At 39.2% G+C, this 18,646-nt stretch overlaps 1 protein-coding gene across 1 annotated transcript in view; it reads left to right on the top strand.

Annotated features, from left to right (window-relative positions):
- The window catches only part of LOC121083149 (ABI family member 3 binding protein), a 163,873-nt gene that overhangs the window by 74,726 nt on the left and 70,501 nt on the right, over positions 1–18,646 (top strand). The window contains exons 17-29 of the mRNA XM_040583185.1: positions 295–363; positions 1,658–1,723; positions 2,106–2,171; positions 3,821–3,895; positions 5,520–5,576; positions 7,004–7,078; positions 8,840–8,905; positions 9,436–9,510; positions 14,463–14,528; positions 14,955–15,014; positions 16,055–16,120; positions 16,503–16,568; positions 18,250–18,333. Of these exons, the coding sequence (XP_040439119.1) occupies positions 295–363; positions 1,658–1,723; positions 2,106–2,171; positions 3,821–3,895; positions 5,520–5,576; positions 7,004–7,078; positions 8,840–8,905; positions 9,436–9,510; positions 14,463–14,528; positions 14,955–15,014; positions 16,055–16,120; positions 16,503–16,568; positions 18,250–18,333 (891 nt within the window). The remainder of the gene's footprint in view (positions 1–294; positions 364–1,657; positions 1,724–2,105; positions 2,172–3,820; positions 3,896–5,519; positions 5,577–7,003; positions 7,079–8,839; positions 8,906–9,435; positions 9,511–14,462; positions 14,529–14,954; positions 15,015–16,054; positions 16,121–16,502; positions 16,569–18,249; positions 18,334–18,646) is intronic.

An 18,646-nucleotide genomic window follows, 5' to 3' on the forward strand; every position in this document is an offset into this window, starting at 1 on the left:
TATTTCCTGGATCACAAGGTGTTTTCTTACTACCTGCAATTCTTTATGTGCTAAGATTATTAAGTAGTAATAAAAATTCTCATTATTATGAATAATTAGGTCACATGCTTTCCACATTAAATTTCATACCAGCTTAACAGTTCAGGAGACACAGTAATGCCTAGCTGATTTGCAAGCAAATTTCCCGGTGCTTCTATTCTAACAATGTAACATTTGTCTGCTGAGTCCTGTGCTACCCATAGTTGCTCTGAGGCAACTAAGCCTTTTAACGCATGATTATCTTTTTGGATTTAGGTGAAAGGAAACCTCTTTCTTCAAGATCCACAACATCTGGCATGCCAGAAATGCCACTAACCTCAGCTGGTAATGATTTCTCTCTTCATTGTAGCTCTCCTGACATCTAGGCAGTCTCTCAAAAGACACGGCAATGCTTTGCTAAATGGAGGAGGGTTTCTGATTTGCTCCGTATAAAAGTGTAACTGGAGAGAGTTGTATCTGCTGCAACGTTTGAGAAATTTGGAATGAAATGTTGGAATGATAAGATAAATTTTTCTTATGTTTGTGAACGATTGGCTAGATTGTCCTACAGGGTTGTCATCCAGGTTTTCTTGCGTAGGATTGTTTACATATGAAGGCTTGCTATTTGGAATGGTTAAATAACTTCTAACATGTCAAATTTGGTCCTTTTGCACATTGAATGCAAAAGCTTTTTCATGTGTGGAAAAAGATTTAGCTGCTGTTCACCATGGGCAAATGCCAGATACTGATTTGGTTAGTGAGTCATTGAATGTTACTAGAACAGGTTCATGTGGAAGGGACCTTAACAGAAGAATTTCAGTTTCCAAAGGTTGGGAATATCCAAAAATCCCACAGAAATCTCTAGAAACCATTACCTTATTACCACCAACTTTATCTTTGTGCATGGTTGAAAACTGTCACCAACAATCTTGTCTCCCTTACATTCAGAGTCAAGCGAAGATGTGCAGTGCAAATGACTAAACACAAACTAGGTTTTACACTGCTTTATGTATTAGATTGTGGATTTTCTCTGTGCAAAATTGGGATAAGAGTATGAGGAAGTCACTTTAATCAAGTTCCTTGTTTTTTAGTGTACAGTGGCATGATGGACTGTAGAAGTGTAAGCACTTGAAAGATGTGGTAGGATTCTGCAGAAAAATTGCCTTTTGTCACTTGTTTGCAGGCACTTTCCTGCAGAGTCACTGAGCTTTATTAGTGCCAAGGACTGAGATTTCTGACCCATAGAATGAAAGACTTCATTGATTCGAGGGAAAACTGAGGTCAGAGTTGATCTCTGAATACAAAGGTGTGCCTCTTGGCTCCCATGTTCAGTTTGCAACAACTGCTTTTGGGGCATCTTTCAAGGAAATGTAAGGAGTGTTTTGGTGAAGTAGACATATAGCCATTTTTCTGCTGATGGAGAGGCATTTAGCTACTGAATTTCTAAGAATATTGTGTTAGTTTCAACCACGGCAAGAGAGTTGGCTGCTGATTTGATCGCTGAGTGAGGAGCTATTGCCAGGAGCAGGGGTGTGTTGCCCTAAATGCAGAGTTTTGGGGTGTTGTGAACCAGCGATGCTTGTGCTGCTGTGGCGAGACTGTGAGGGCATCTCAAGGTTATTTCCGTGTGTGTCTGTAGCAGCCCAGAGACTGGACCTGGAACCCGCCTCCCCTGCTTCACCGGGAACCACAAGGACTGTGATGGGTAAATAGCCAGTGATCCCCTTCCTACGCTGATGGCTTTGGCAACGCTTTTCTCTGCAGCCATGAGCCTGTTCAGATGTTTTTGGTGTCCTCAAAAGGTGATCCACACCGCAGCTGGTCGCTTTCAGTTCGTTGTCAGGAATTTCTCCATCTGCAAGCTTTCTGCTGCCTTTTTTGGGGTTCCACTTCTAGGTGTCCTCTGTTACCTTGGGCTGCCTATGCCAGCTGCGAGGTAGTGTCATGCTGCTATGGGGGTGATGCTGTGGCGTGGAAACCTGCCCCAAGCAGGGCCACGTCTCCTTGTTCATAGCTCTCTCTTGATGCAAGTCATGCAACAATAGCCCCTCTGAGGACCTGAAGGTGGTTTTTGTGTTTGATCTTAGCTACTCGAAGACCAAGGCTGAAGTCCACCACTCCTTCCTCACTGGCAACCCAGAAAACCCTGACGGGTAACTAGAAAAAGCCTTTCTTTTTCCATTTCCCCCTTTCCCTGTTGCTCCCCGTCACGCCTTCCACCCCAAACCACCTGGCATCCTTGTCATCTTCCATGGAGAGTATGAAGAACCGTTGGTGCAGCTTGCTTGCCAAAGCACTTGCCGCGCTTGCTCTGTGATTCTGCTGTTCGGTCCCATGCTTTTTTCCATTGCTGATGGGCATTTTCTGCAGGGACTGAGGGATGGCTTGTGCAGGGGGTGCACTCTTGCACTTTGCCTTCAGCTGCCATTCCCCTGCTGCTTTGTGTTTTGGTAGCGGGTCTTCCTTTCTCTGACACACTCAGATACGACAGCGTTCTTAGGAGGCAAATTGCGTCTGGGCTGAGCGGGGCTGGCACAGGGGGCTGGCACCGCGGTTGAGCTGCCCGCCAGAGTTCCCTGGTCGAAGGGTGCAGCCCTTGGTTGCTTCACCACTGACTCTCAAGGTGGCTGGTTGTCATCTGCCCACACCTTTACATTGCCGTCACCTGGAAGAGGGAGTGCCCTGCTCTGCTCTACTGCTGCTTTTGAGGTCACGTTAGGGTTTTAAGAACGATGCCTCTTTTCAGCTTCTGGTGAACCTCAGCACGTTTCTTCAAAGTTCAAGCACCGGCAGCCTTTGGTGCTTGGCCGTGCTGCCGACCTGATCTGGTAAAGCTGTTTCTTGCAGATCCGCTAACATTGCAAGATGGGAATTGTCCCAAGATATGCTGAGCTTTTAGCCGAACTGTTATTTTTCTTGGGCCTAGACTGGGGTGAAGTTCAAGCGTAGAGATGGCATGGCCGTACGTGAAAGGCCGTGTTTGCTTATGGCATTGGATATGGCCCGTGACGACAGTGGGTGGCGATGCTCGTGGCGATAGCGTCTTGCACACTGGGAGGTGTACAAGACCAGTTCTGCAGCCTGGGAGTATTTTTTGGCCCATGAGGTATCAAAAGCTTTATGTGAACAGGCTGGCAAACCCACAGACGTGAAGCTGAGTGCGAGTTGAAGTGTAATGAACCTTATTAAGTGTCTTGGAATGTTATTGCACTTCTGTCTGTAGCAGTCTTGCTTTCATATCAGCTATGTCATGCACTTCAGAGGGAAATAACATTTCTTGCCTTGCATTATTTAAAGGACTTTTGTTAGCTTTCTTGTTTTTACAGTGGAGAAATCAGGTATTTGTAATTATAAAAAAACTTAAAAATTTGTCTGGGGTAAGGATATTTCTTTCCCTGTCTGGTGATGTTGTCTGTTTACATTCTTATATTTTTGCTGATTTTTTTAATTAGGCTTTTTTCAGTATCATCACCTTGTGTATTTGCTTTCTGTTTGCTTCCCTTAGCCCAGTGTTCTTGTGCTTTTTCAGCCTTACATTCCTATTAAACTTGTGGGAATTTTTTTCCATTCTACTTGTGATGTTCCATTTCATTTTTTCATCATATCTATGTGGGTTTGCACATCTTTGCATATTAACCTTTCTCTTTTTAAAATTTTGCGTGTTTTGCAGAATATGTTTTTATGGTTTTTTTTCAGTTCTTTATTATTCACACACTAAAACATCAAGTCCATGGTTGCAGATGATGCCGAGGTGTGATGGCTCATGTATTTTGTTAATAATAAGCCACAAATTTTTTTCCAGCCTCAAATGACTTTCTACATGTTACTTCCACTCCCCAAACATCTACATCTGCAAAAATGTCAGAGCGAGAGACTGGTAAATGGCATTTGTTATATTTCCCATCCTTGATCTTTCTTGATGTTTAAGTAGCACTATTCCAATGTTTGTTATTTGTCCTGTCCTTTTAATTTTGTCTGCCATGGTCTTTCATTTGTTCATTAAGGCTTCATGTTGTTTGTAATGCCAGGGTCCAGCAGTTCTAGCCTCAAGTGGGTGATCCTGATATGATCTGGCTATTTGAGGGTGGTATCACATTCCTGAGGCTTGGGGCAGAGCGGCAGGGAGTGGGGAGAATTCGGCAGATGAGAGATGAAACTGTCCAGCTTTGATGGATTTTGGTTTGTCAGTGTAACAGTTATCCCTTGGGGACAGAATGTTTTGTCTTTAGCTAGGAGGCACTTTTAAAGAGATTTGCTGGTTGAACATTTGGTTCAGCTTCGTAAAGTTGTCTCTAATAGTCAAAAGACCGCAGTGCAGTACAGCATTTTGTTATTAAAAATTATTTTTACGGTGATTTCTGCTAATAACTTACATTTATTTCTCCCCATATATTTATGGAAAACATAGTTTTGTAGGCAGAATATGTGCTTTTGTATTTCAGCATGAGATTTTACCCAGAATGTAGTCATTAAAAAAAAGAGGGTTGCTGTGGGGGGCCCATCTGTGTTTCTGTTCACACTAGGATGATTGAAGCAAGTCATATTTTATTACATTATTATATTAAATATCATTCTTTTTCTGGGGACCAACTTTAAAATTAGTTGGCTTGATTCTGCAGTATACTATGCTGAGAAAACAAAGCAAGCATATGCAAAGCTGGCTTCTGAGTCAAAAATTAGTTTAAGCTATTCTTCATCTCTTCTTGATATGTTTACAAGTGGTGTTCAGTATTGTAAGAGAAGTGAGCATTATTCTTTTTTAATAGACTTATGTAAGTGCTATACAATGCTTGTGTGTCAAAAGATGCATGTCTTATGGCCTGATTGAAATATCTTTATTTGTAAATTGTTGAACATGCACAGATTACATGAAAACATAAGACTGTGGGTACTCCACATTTGCTAAACATACAGACACAATATTAGGAGTCTCTGGAAGGATTTGGTCCTTAATTTTAAGTGCATGGGTTCAAAAGTGCTAAGTGGTATGAACTGAAAAGTGCTTTGAGAATAGTAAGGCTGTATTTCCTTGGTCAGGATGTTTAAAGTAGAATAAAAGCCTCAAATAATGTAAAATTAATTCAGGTCTGTGTTTGCTACTCATTTGCGCTTTCGTACTCTTATTTTGTTGGTGTATTGGTAAAACAGGTGGCTGAGTTGCTCTGAAATCCATTTGGTTGGTTATCCACTGTGTGCAGGAATGAGTAACTGCCCAATGTACAGAACAGGGGTGTATCAGACATTGAAGTCTTCAGTGTAAGACAGCTGTATATGTTTTTGGTTCTTTTAAGTTACACATTCCAGCTCAGTGCTGATAATTTTTTCAATTTTATGATTCTAAAACTTATAAATGGACAGCTTCTTGTATTTGTTGCTGTATTGGTTAAGTGCAGCTTAGTAAACATAGCTACAGACAAAGTGAATTTGTTAGCAATCTATTTGTAAGAGGCAATGTGCTCTAAAATCCTAACACACGACAATGACATATTTCTCTATTACAGTACCTATTCAAGTGCCTTTCAAACCTGTTACATCTGACAGCAGTGAAGTGGAATTGGGTAAAAGATCATTAACATTTTTTGTCATCTGGAGATTAGTTTAATACAACATACATACACTGTTCTTGTTTTCCTTAGTCTTATTTGTTAAACTTTGGTCAGTGTTCTACTTTCTCATTGCAGATATATTTAGAAAAGCCTTAGCTTTTATCTGTTGCAGAATTCACACTGGACACAAACATGATGCAGCTGTGTTAATACTCTGTGGGTGGTACTGACAGTTATCTTGCCTCTGTGTCAATGCAGTATTTTTGTTTCCATTTAAAGTTGCAGACTCTCTTTTATCCAAGGTCATTTCAGTCAAATCAAACCATCTTCATTAGAAGGAAAGCTTTTAGCAGCTAGTGAGGTGTGACTTTACTGCTCTCTGTGACATGTTGTCTCAGAACTACCACAGCATTCTCTCTTGATGTAAAGAATTGGGCTATTTAGATTTCTTACTGTCTTTCAACTTTTAATGAATCATGAGTGTTCTTAACATCAAGAGCACCTACTCTTCACTTTTTCATATATCACTGCCCATAGAAATAGAGCATGTTTCTTTCATGCCAGTTGCATAAATTTTCTAATGGAAATGGTGGTCTTAGTGATCTGATAGAATCTGATATATATATATTTTTTTTTTTGCACTTGTGTTTCATTCAAATATGGTCATAAAAACAAAAAGATGTTTTTAAGTAATTTTCTGCCAAGGCTTTCTCAATAATCCTGTTTATATCAAAAACTTTGTGGCAGTTGTTGAGAAAATCCAATCCCTTGGCAAAATCAAATTTGTTGACTGTGTTGAGGAAAGTGTTTTGATACCACCTGTGTGAAGACTGCTTCAGTATCTCTTTTGTTAGCTTCCTAGAGACCAGATTTGATCAACATCTCTCTGATTGCGTAACCGGATGTATAGTGATAGGTAAATAGTGCATAGTTGCATTATAGTTTCCACTTCGTCGTCACTGTGCTGGACTGTGGGAAGACCTGAAGTCATTATCTTTAAACAAAGTGCCTCTCTCAGGTTCCTTGTGCCATACTTTCATGTCAACTATTTATTATTATTAGCAAGTAGAAAGCAATCTGCTCAGACTGAATATCTGAAGAACATATTTGTATATTAATGTGAGCATTTTCATGTAGGTTAAGTTTTTATTCAAAATATTCACTACCTAAGCTTTTCAAAAGGATACAAATTCTGTGTCTTGAAAGTGTAATAGGTAGGGAATACCACTCTGACCCTACTCATGTTATATCCATACCATAAGAGGCTTGGTTTTTATGTCAGTCATCCTATAGCTGACTCTCAGGCCATTTACTGTCTTGATTTTTTTTTTTCTTTTTCGTTGTTTCCTTTTACAGAACAGCTTCTGCCAGCTAGGTACTGTGGTATTTTAGTGGCTTTGATGCCACCACAACTTTAAAAACTCAGATTCTCTTTTCAGCTTCTGATGAAACACAACCTATTTCTTCAGGATCCACAACATTTGCTATTCCAGAAATGCAATCAACAGAATCTGGTAACGACATTTCTTGAAAATGTAATTTTATTAGAGTTAGGAATTCTCACATGAAATGTACTCATACTTTTGGTTGTATTGTTAATTTACATTTCTTTACCTTGGGGTTAATATTATTAGAGGAAGAAGGTGGTGTATTGCTGCATTTGGGATAACGACATTGAAATAGTATGCTTTTAGGATTATCATGACACAGAATAGCGGAGTGTTACAGTTATATCTTTTTTTTATCATTTAATTACACACAAATTATCATTTTCTTGGAAGTTTTAAGAATAGAGATGACTTGGATTATCATCGTTTATTTGTACTTTAGTCAAACATAAATTTCCTCATAGGATAATTACTGATTTACATTGCTGTTTAGCCCTGCTATGATTCAGCTGTCCTGATTTTGCAAAAGCACCATATCAACAGATTCCCTGAAATCAGTGTAACCACCAGCAGCCGCCAGTGGATAGTTATTCTGAAGAAATAAATAAATAAATAACAGAACTTTGTCACTCACAATACTCCATTTCTACAGTGCAGTTGCCCTAAAATCTTTTCCTTCAAAATTATGATGGCAGAAATATTTATTGTGATAAAGGGTGATTTGACAGGTTCAAGCTGAATGTGGTATTTTTTTGGTTTGGGTTTTTTACAGTAACAGTGAAAATGCCTTTGCAACCTGTTACATTTGACTTGAGTAAAGTGGAACTGGGTAAATTATTATGATGTCTTCTAAATGTTTAATATGATAATTTCTCAGCAAAAATGTATTTTCTTTTACTGGCTTCTGGTTGTGAAAACTTACTCTTCAGCCTCTGTTATTTCAGGTGTTACGATAAACTCTAAAGCCTCAACAGTTCAATTTTACAGAACATGTACATAGTGTGGTCAGATTAATAATAGTCATGAGTCTGACAATTTTCCTGTCTCTCTGTGAATGAAATGCTTTCTTTCTACAGCTGAAAATTTTATACAATTTCACGCTGTTTCAGGTTGTTTGCACTGTGAATGTTCATTAGATGGAATTTTTTTTCAACATCTAGCATACTGATGCCCCTTCCAACCTGTTACGCTGTACTTCACTGATTCTGTGATACTCCTTCAGGTTGATACAACGTGCTTTTGTTATGCAGTAAACCATTCCCACATGACTTTTAAAAGTACAGGCTAGCTGGATTTAGTATGTATCCCACATTGCATCAGGTGGGTTTAGAAATTTTATCACTTAGTTTATAACTTTGATGCTTAGCACTGAGCTTTTGTGTGCAGGCAAAACAATGTTTCTCGTAGTTTGAGGTATTAATTTACTCTGCGCCTTTGCCTAAAGAGATCATCTACAGAGGTCAGAGGTCATCTACAGGCTTTTTTCCGTGCCAGAGGTATATGTTTTCCAACTTGTGTGCTATATCAAAATAACATTAGGCATTTGCAGCTCCTTATTTAAAAGACTTATCTGGGACATCCGAACTAAAGTGTAGGGGAGGAGGAGTTTGCTGTGAGCTGTTGCTTTTGGATAGAATTTTAAAGCCAGATGTGGACAGCTGGCCTGGTAGTAAATGCCTCAAAATTAGTTATGTATCCAAAAAAAATGCCAAACCTCACAAGGCAAAGAATGGAGTAGGCTACCACAAATATCAGTTTGAAGTGCGTATACAAGAAATCTAAAATAAATTTAGATCTTTTGGACCTGCTAATAAAGGGCCAAAGATCACCTTATCTAAAGACTGATCTCACTCACTGTTTTAAGATTGTTTTCATATTTGATCTTAGCTACCCAGGGACCTGGCCTGAAATTCACACCTCATCCTTTCATGAAAACCAGAGGGAGCATGATGGGTAAAGAGCATATAATTCCATTAGCTTTTCCATCCCTTGCCACCACTTCCATTGGCTGCGGACAGTGCTAAGATTCAACCAAACACATTGCTTTGAAGACTACTTGATGTTAGGCTTTTTTCTCTCTTCTTCCGCTCACTCCCCTCCACCAACTCAGCCATTTCTGTATAATCAAAGCTGAAAAGTAGTTTGCCACACTGACTAAGTAAAGAGCTACAAAAAGAACTCTGCTAGCATATGTTGCCTTCATTTTTTTTTCCAGCAGTTGCAATTTTATTTCAAAGAATAGGTACTTAAACAAAAAGATCAGTGAGAAGAACTCTACCTAGCATGAGATACCAGAATTGACCCGACTTGATTTCACAACAGCTTCAGCGTTTGTGTTACATAAACCTCATTTCACAGCTGATCTCTAAAGCTGCTGCCATCTTGCTTATCTCCCATCGGTGTTGTCATGAACTGCCCAACAGCTGCTGTCCAAATACTGGCTCTGAAGTCAGTTCTCATTTTAACTCCCAATTTTCTTTCAGCTTTTGATGAAAAGCAGCACATTTCCTCAAGATCTGAAACACCTGGCATCCAAGAAATGCCATCACCTGTACCTGGTAATACTTGAAAACATGATTTTAAATAGAAATTCTCACAGCAACTTCATCATAGTTTTGGTATATTTTTAGTTAAGTCTAACATGAATCAGAGTAACTATAGGACTCTTACAATTAATTTGCTCTCTCAAATACCAGACTAGCTTAGCAATTTTTTTATGGTGCTCTAAAACAGTAAATACTTTCTTCTAATTTTTGCCTACATGCCTAATATATTTACAAATCTGTATTGCTGTGCTTATCGTAATAGCCTTTGGCATGTCTGATTACATACGGTAGTGTTCCCTTTTTAAGTTGCAGTACTGCAGATAAGTAAGTGAAAGCTAATATAAGTTTTGTTTAAATTCCTGAATGAAACTGTTCTAATGGTTGAAAGTGTTGAGTAAGTCCCATAGAAATAACAGGATCAATAGCAATAAATATGCAGGCTTCAAAATAGCGGAGAATGGACCCTTAAGTTCTTTTATTTGAATATATTTAAAACAGTTATTTAAGCTAGACATTTTGCTGCCAGTAAGTACGACAGCATAGGTCCAAAGCTAACAGAAAAAAAAGAATACTTATGCTGTATTGTTTCAGTACAGCTTTTTAAACTGAACTGCACAGTATTGTAATTAAAGAAAATATTTGCAACAAATTGATCTTGAGGTTGTGCTTCTGTAGATGTGTAGATGTGATGCTTTCAACACCCTGGAAACCTGTTATACCAGACTCCAATAAAATTAAACTGTTTGGATGATGCTATTTTCTTGACACTTAAAGTGTTTGGATTGTTAATATATAATAATCTAACGCGTATAGTTTTCCTGTTCTTCCTTGCCTTCTTTAGGATTTTTCTACTTCCTCTGTTCAGAAAATAAGCTGTAACTTACCAGTACCTTACAAAATGACACTGAACAAATGCAGTTTTATCAGTGCTCAAGGTTCTGCTTCTTTTACTGTCCCTGCATGAAGAAATATTTAATTTCCTTTCAACAATGACAATTCCAGCCAAAGTCTATTTGAGATTGTTGCCAGAACTTGCTCGCAGTAAAAAGTGGACTAAGTGGGTATTTGACAGGAAACTTTTAGTAGCTGTCCAACTGCTTGTAATTGCAGGTTAACGGCAAAGCTTGCAGATTCCAACTAAACATTCTTAAAATCAAGAAATGGAGATGAGTTAAGTTTTATTCAGTTATTCTTCAGAGGTATTAATCAATATTTATCATTAATGCATCTTCCACACTGAGCAATAACTTACAATCAAGTGCCTTAACAGAAAGTTTCAGTAATGGCTTTCTGTATATCGATACAATAGCACATCCAAGTTCAATACTTTATTCTACATGCTTTGCCTATAAAGAAAGTTACACTGCACTCTTTTCAAACCAGAGGCGTCAATTTCCCAACACTTAAAATGTGTGGGAGAATGGAGAAAATCATGCCTGATCTAGTCTGGAATTCAACATTAACATTTCCATGCAAAGATAAGTCCCAGGTTTGAAATAGCATTAAAAATGTGTTTAAAAATGATTATAATGTTTACTTAACATACTCTAGGCATAGGCTTCATATGCAACGGGACCATTAGCATATGCAGTTGTTTGTATTTAAAGGACTTCCTTGGAATAACCTAAGGAATTCTGGGGTTTAGTTTTAGTGATTTTAGTGTGTGTGGGGGAAGGGAGGAAGGGGGAGAAAAGGGGGTGAATAGAAGAATCTTTCAACTAAAGGAAGGTGAGGAAGTCCAGCCACACAAGGACTGCAGTGAAATACTTGCTTACACGTTATTTCCCTTGGAGTGGGTCTCTTAGTGATCTTAATGATCTTTTCTAAAAATCTGTTGCTTAGTTGGTCACATTAGGGTTTTTTTTAGCAAATGTTTACTTGCCAAAGTTCTTCAAGCCTGTTTGAATTCCTCTTCGTTTCTTGAAGACTGATTAATGACTTCACATTTATTGTACTCCGCGGAGCTACATGACCCAAAACACTAACGTGGTTATTTAGGTAATGAACAATGCTTTCAATCTGGACTTCCTTTTTTCCTTTAAAACCACAGTACTATCACTTGTGCAGAGACTGCCTATTTCAAGATGACTTTCGTATCTGATTTAGCTACACAGGGGGCTAGTCCTCAGGTGTACATCTCATCCCTTTTGGAAGCTAAACGAACAGTGATGTAGAGACAGTGAGGGATTCCATTTTAGTTTTCATCACATTGCCACCTGCTTCCTTTTTGCTGCTGTGAACGTGTTTGCTTCTAAGTCTAAATGGCAAGCCTGTTAAAGAGTTGTGTCAGTCACTTCTTGATCAGCAGCTAGAAAGCATTTTTGGTACAAAGTACTAAAGGACCAGTCTTTTGTAGCAAATTGTGACAATTTCATTTTCCTGTTGGTGTAATTTAAATTCCATAAAATGTAAGGGAAGATTCTTAGGAGTTCTGTCGAACATCAGATATTGGATCCTGTTGCTACACTATTGGGCTGCATATCTTTCTCCTTATTCATGTGATACAGAGAGGACTTTTAAGTGTTCAGTATCTTGCTTGTGTTTGCAGTTACTTGTGCTGGGTAGTGTGTTGTGCTGCTCCAGCCGTGAGATTCCTCAGCATTTAAAATCCAGATTTTCTTCTGAGCTCTTAGTGCAACACCGGTAGTTTCACGATTCATTTCTAAAGCACCTGGAGTCCCAGAAATACCACCAGTCCAGTCTGGTAATGGCATTTCTTGCAAACTGAGGGTTCTTGACAGTGAGGAATTATCAGAGGAGTTCCCAGTGTGCTTCTGATGAAATGTTGGGTTAGTTTTCTTTACTTTGGAGATAAGGACAACTGCAAGATAAAAATTCTGCATCAGGTACTATTTTTGTTTAAGGCAGTGTATATAATGTTTACAGTGCTGGATTATGGCTTTTTTTTTCTTTAATTCATAGTTCACTTTTGCAATACTAATTGGTACTATTATCCATAATTGCCACTGACCAATTTTATATTACTTAATATAATAGAATTTTACAGTATAATGTCCTGGGTACTTCTGTGCCTGTGAGGCTCATAAATAAACCTGAACTTCTCTGTTATATGCAGAGTGTCCTGATACAGATAACTACTATATTACTTCAAGTTATACTTCTTTTTATTTTATATTTACTTTGTTATTACTATAGTGAAGTTTTGTGGTTATTGGTATTTAAGGCATCTTTCTTGTCAGGACTCTTTAAGCTGTGCTGTAGTGGCAAAATTCTAATTAGGGAGATGAATGATAGCACAGTGGGCATTGCAAACCCAAGTCCAGTTTATTTTTTAAATAGCTCAAGAGCTGGTAGTCCAGATATGTCTAGGAGGAAAAGAAATATATGTTTATCTGGGGACCAAACAAAGGTTTGTTGGTCTTCTGCATGTATCCTAAAGAAACAAGCCAGTTACTTTACTATTTTTTCTTCCTCTGTAGGACAAATTTAATGCTGAACACTGGAACTCTCCTTTTCTTCTTTTGGTATACTCTGAACCTTGTCTTCTACTGCAGACCTCTATAAATATCTGCAAATGTTCTATGGTATTCCCCTGTATACTAACAAGCAGGTACTCTGTTTTATATTTGCCATCTTCACTGCTGTATTTAGAAGTTCTTCAACTCAGTGATAGTAAAGCTCCAAACATATTTGTGGAACTCTGTTTTATATTTGCCATCTTCACTGCTGTATTTAGAAGTTCTTCAACTCAGTGATAGTAAAGCTCCAAACATATTTGTGGAACTCTTGTTATTCCCATTTTTCAGCAAACGAAATGAAAATGGAGAGGATAGTAAATAGCCCAGAGCCACAAAGTAGAATGTATTCAAATGGATCCTTGAAAGTGAGAAATTTCTGAAACCTTCAATCCATTCCCTTGTCAGTCAAGTCTACAGACTTGTATTGCATTGTTGAATGATTTTGTTTGCTTAGACTGGAGAAGTCTAACAGTTATTTCAGAATGAGAATTCTGATTCAAATTTTCTCTTTGGTCCATCAAATTTGTGCTTTTTCCACTTTTCCTGTAAGGTGTTCTTGCAAGTGTGATGGCAGTTTCAAAATTCTGTTCATTTTCTGAGGTACCTACAATTAGATGTATCTTCTACTTGAGTTAAAAAATTGCTTTATGCTTCTTTTTTTCCAATAACATTCTTATACAAGTAAAGGGATTTTTATCACAATCTTTGCATTTCACTGTTGTTTGCATACCTGTTCACTAATTCCTGGAACATGAATGTGACTCTTCTTTTAGCCCATCCTTTTCTAACTGTGGATATGCGATTCTGTCTGTTTGAAGTATTTCATACCTCTTCAGAATGAAAACTTACTCCTGTAAATCAAGGAAATGTTGTTCCATTAGAGGTTCTTAAAGATTTTGTTTAAGAAATCACAAGTTTTTCTTCCAGTATTTGGCTCATGTCTTGATGGAAGTTCTAATTAAGTTCACCTGTATGCATTTTTCTGCAGAGAAGCTATTCTTTCCTTTTTTTCCAGACATATATTTTAGCCCCAAAGTTCAAATTTTTAAGTGTGGTGAAGAATGTAGTAATTAGAGCTAGTTAATTGTTTTTCAGATTAAATATAAGGTGGTAATTTCCAAAACTTGACAGTATCTTTGAAGGCTGAAGTTCTGGCTACACATTCACTGACTAGTTCTCAATTTATGGTTTGAAAATATTGGTTTGATGCTAGAAAATGGGGCTTGGGAATCTGTCATTTACTGCAGTTAAAAGGCAGCTTTAGAACATCACGAATGCCATTATTGTCTCCTAGGAGCAGTGTTAGGTTTCTTTTGATAATACAAAGTGACAAAAAATTGATGTATGATTTATTTGCTAGGAAAAGTGTATCGAAGAAACCACAATTTAAATGCCGATTTATTTGCATGTGATTAAAGTGATGCGTTCATATGCATTAGAGAGAGTGCCATAACATCTCAAGATAGTTTCCATCTCTGATCTTAGCTCTCCCAAGACCAGTTCTGGGACCCACATCTTTTCCTTCTCTGGAAACCATGAGGACAGTGATGGGTAAACAATGATTCCATCATATTTTATATCATTATGGCAAAACTTAAATAAGAAAATAAAATTTAGTCAAAACCTTTTGATTCTTTTTTTCCTGTTAATGGCAATGCCAGATGTGTTAGTGAGGTGGTCAGTCATTTATATAAATGATAACAAGGAGATACTTAACTGTTAAGCTTCTTAATCCCTCGTTGCAATTTTCCACTCTGTAGGACTAGTTCACTAAAAGGTTAACTGTTTCTATTCAGCACAACTCAACTAGGCCACCCTGATTTGAAAATGTGATAATATTGTAATGAATGCAAATATTTATGTAAAAAAGCTGAATGTAATATGGGCTTCATTCATTTAAAAGTCTGTACTGACATTGCTTTGAAAAAAACCTGTTCATCTGTAATATCTGAAGGCAGTTTTCTGGTTTTGTCTTAGTTACTCAGAGACCAAAGCTGAAATCTACTCCTTACCTTGCAAGCCAACGCACAGTGGAGGGTAAATATGATGTTTTCTTTTTTTTTTTTCTTTTCCCCTGGCATCACTTGACATAATTTTCATCTGCTTTGAGCAATACCTAGGTTTGTTAATGCATTTTGGCTTGCGAAAACACTTGCCATACTAATGACATGATTCTGGCATTTGAACCTACGCTTTTTTCCATCACTTGAAAAATCACTTTTTGCAGGGACAGCTGGCAAAAGAATTTGTCACGCAATGCCTATGTGTCTCTAGATGTGGGTTTTATTTTGAAAATTCTAGAATGAAATATTCCAATATGGCAGAAACATAATTTTACTTCTTAGTAAAAATGCTGTGGTATAGAGGTCTCATATATGCCTTACAGGACATCAATGCGTTTTTCCCCTTTTGTTAAGCACTTATGTTCAAACTTAATGAATAGGCCTGTGCTTATTGCCTTAGAGACTAACCTAAAGGAGGAATGGGAATTTTCAGATGTCATGAGGAATGGTGAGGCATTCTGTAGTTGGTTCTTTGTAAAAATAAGAGTAGTAACAACAGTAAGAAAATAGCTTTTTGCAAAAAAATTATTGAACTTCTGAAAAGACTTGGAGTTATGACTGAATACCAATATGGTAATGTGCGATTTATTCCTTAATTCTGGGAAAAGGAGCTATTTAGTATTTGTAGTTGCTTGCGTGAGATGTAACCACCACCAGTCATCTTGAATTCTGAATACAAAGGTGTGCCTCTTGGCTCCCATGTTCAGTTTGCAACAACTGCTTTTGGGGCATCTTTCAAGGAAATGTAAGGAGTGTTTTGGTGAAGTAGACATATAGCCATTTTTCTGCTGATGGAGAGGCATTTAGCTACTGAATTTCTAAGAATATTGTGTTAGTTTCAACCACGGCAAGAGAGTTGGCTGCTGATTTGATCGCTGAGTGAGGAGCTATTGCCAGGAGCAGGGGTGTGTTGCCCTAAATGCAGAGTTTTGGGGTGTTGTGAACCAGCGATGCTTGTGCTGCTGTGGCAAGACTGTGAGGGCATCTCAAGGTTATTTCCGTGTGTGTCTGTAGCAGCCCAGAGACTGGACCTGGAACCCGCCTCCCCTGCTTCACCGGGAACCACAAGGACTGTGATGGGTAAATAGCCAGTGATCCCCTTCCTACGCTGATGGCTTTGGCAACGCTTTTCTCTGCAGCCATGAGCCTGTTCAGATGTTTTTGGTGTCCTCAAAAGGTGATCCACACCGCAGCTGGTCGCTTTCAGTTCGTTATCAGGAATTTCTCCATCTGCAAGCTTTCTGCTGCCTTTTTTGGGGTTCCACTTCTAGGTGTCCTCTGTTACCTTGGGCTGCCTATGCCAGCTGCGAGGTAGTGTCATGCTGCTATGGGGGTGATGCTGTGGCGTGGAAACCTGCCCCAAGCAGGGCCACGTCTCCTTGTTTATAGCTCTCTCTTGATGCAAGTCATGCAACAATAGCCCCTCTGAGGACCTGAAGGTGGTTTTTGTGTTTGATCTTAGCTACTCGAAGACCAAGGCTGAAGTCCACCACTCCTTCCTCACTGGCAACCCAGAAAACCCTGACGGGTAACTAGAAAAAGCCTTTCTTTTTCCATTTCCCCCTTTCTCTGTTGCTCCCCGTCACGCCTTCCACCCCAAACCACCTGGCATCCTTGTCGTCTTCCATGGAGAGTATGAAGAACCGTTGGTGCAGCTTGCTTGCCAAAGCACTTGCCGCGCTTGCTCTGTGATTCTGCTGTTCGGTCCCATGCTTTTTTCCATTGCTGATGGGCATTTTCTGCAGGGACTGAGGGATGGCTTGTGCAGGGGGTGCACTCTTGCACTTTGCCTTCAGCTGCCATTCCCCTGCTGCTTTGTGTTTTGGTAGCGGGTCTTCCTTTCTCTGACACACTCAGATACGACAGCGTTCTTAGGAGGCAAATTGCGTCTGGGCTGAGCGGGGCTGGCACAGGGGGCTGGCACCGCGGTTGAGCTGCCCGCCAGAGTTCCCTGGTCGAAGGGTGCAGCCCTTGGTTGCTTCACCACTGACTCTCAAGGTGGCTGGTTGTCATCTGCCCACACCTTTACATTGCCGTCACCTGGAAGAGGGAGTGCCCTGCTCTGCTCTACTGCTGCTTTTGAGGCCACGTTAGGGTTTTAAGAACGATGCCTCTTTTCAGCTTCTGGTGAACCTCAGCACGTTTCTTCAAAGTTCAAGCACCGGCAGCCTTTGGTGTTTGGCCGTGCTGCCGACCTGATCTGGTAAAGCTGTTTCTTGCAGATCCGGTAACATTGCAAGATGGGAATTGTCCCAAGATATGCTGAGCTTTTAGCCGAACTGTTATTTTTCTTGGGCCTAGACTGGGGTGAAGTTCAAGCGTAGAGATGGCATGGCCGTACGTGAAAGGCCGTGTTTGCTTATGGCATTGGATATGGCCCGTGACGACAGTGGGTGGCGATGCTCGTGGCGATAGCGTCTTGCACACTGGGAGGTGTACAAGACCAGTTCTGCAGCCTGGGAGTATTTTTTGGCCCATGAGGTATCAAAAGCTTTATGTGAACAGGCTGGCAAACCCACAGACGTGAAGCTGAGTGCGAGTTGAAGTGTAATGACCATATTGACATATCCTTCCCATTGAGATGCAGTTGAATCGTAGGTTACCAGACGGGCTGGCCGTGTTTCTTGGTGTCTCAGTCTAAGAGGTTGAAACTTAATTCTGAGATGTGTTTTTATGGCACTGGAGAAATCTTGTTTTTTTTGTCAACTGTGTGTCATGTACTTCTGCGTCTTCTCCAATAATGCTGTAATTCTTGCCTATATTAATCTATTTGGGGTCCTTCTACCTTCTCTTTTGCAAGAAAATGCTTTCTGCGTATCAGTTACTGTACATCTCTCCTCTGTTACCTGTATTTCAAATAGTGTTTTCAAACCAAGTTTTTGTATGTCACGTCTTGTCCTGCAAGACATAAGCAAGTCTTTCTTTCTTTGCCTTTCACCTCTTTTTTTTTTTGTTAATTTTTATGTTCTTATTTTTCCATCATATTGTCAGATGTCTTTGAATATTTCTTCATATTTCTTGCAAGAGCTTCTTCATCATGTGCATCACTAGTGGATCTTCACACATTTACAGTAGAAAATCCATTCTATGTGCGTTTGAGACCTTTTCCTGTCTGAAGTCCATAGTTCCTTAGTAATAGGTTGAAACCTGTTCAGTCTATAGGTTCAGATGATGCCAAAAAGAATTTTTTGTTTTGTTTTGTTTTTCAGCTTCACTGGACTCTCATCATATTACTTTCCTGTCCCAAACATCTGCATCTGCAGAAATATCAAAAAATAGAGGCTTAGGTTTTGGTTATGGGTCAAGGTTGTTACAGTTACAGGTTGTTTCCTCTGCTTGCTGCTGTCTGAAATGGGGTTTTGTCTGCAGTGTTTGGTATTTAGGCTCATACAACGACACAATGTTATGCTGTGGTAGAGGATCAAATAGAAAAACCACAAGAATTGGTATTGGTTTGGTAGTTTAGAACTGTTAGATATAAGGATCACTAGCTAGATGGAGTCAGTGTCAGTTGCAAAGAGGTATGTATTCTTTGGGACATTTTACCCTAGGCAATGTTTTGTTCGTCATGCCATACATGTTATTTTGCAGTTTTCTTGATTACTA

Source organism: Falco naumanni, chromosome 2 (assembly GCF_017639655.2).
Source record: "Falco naumanni isolate bFalNau1 chromosome 2, bFalNau1.pat, whole genome shotgun sequence".
NCBI lineage: Eukaryota > Metazoa > Chordata > Aves > Falconiformes > Falconidae > Falco > Falco naumanni.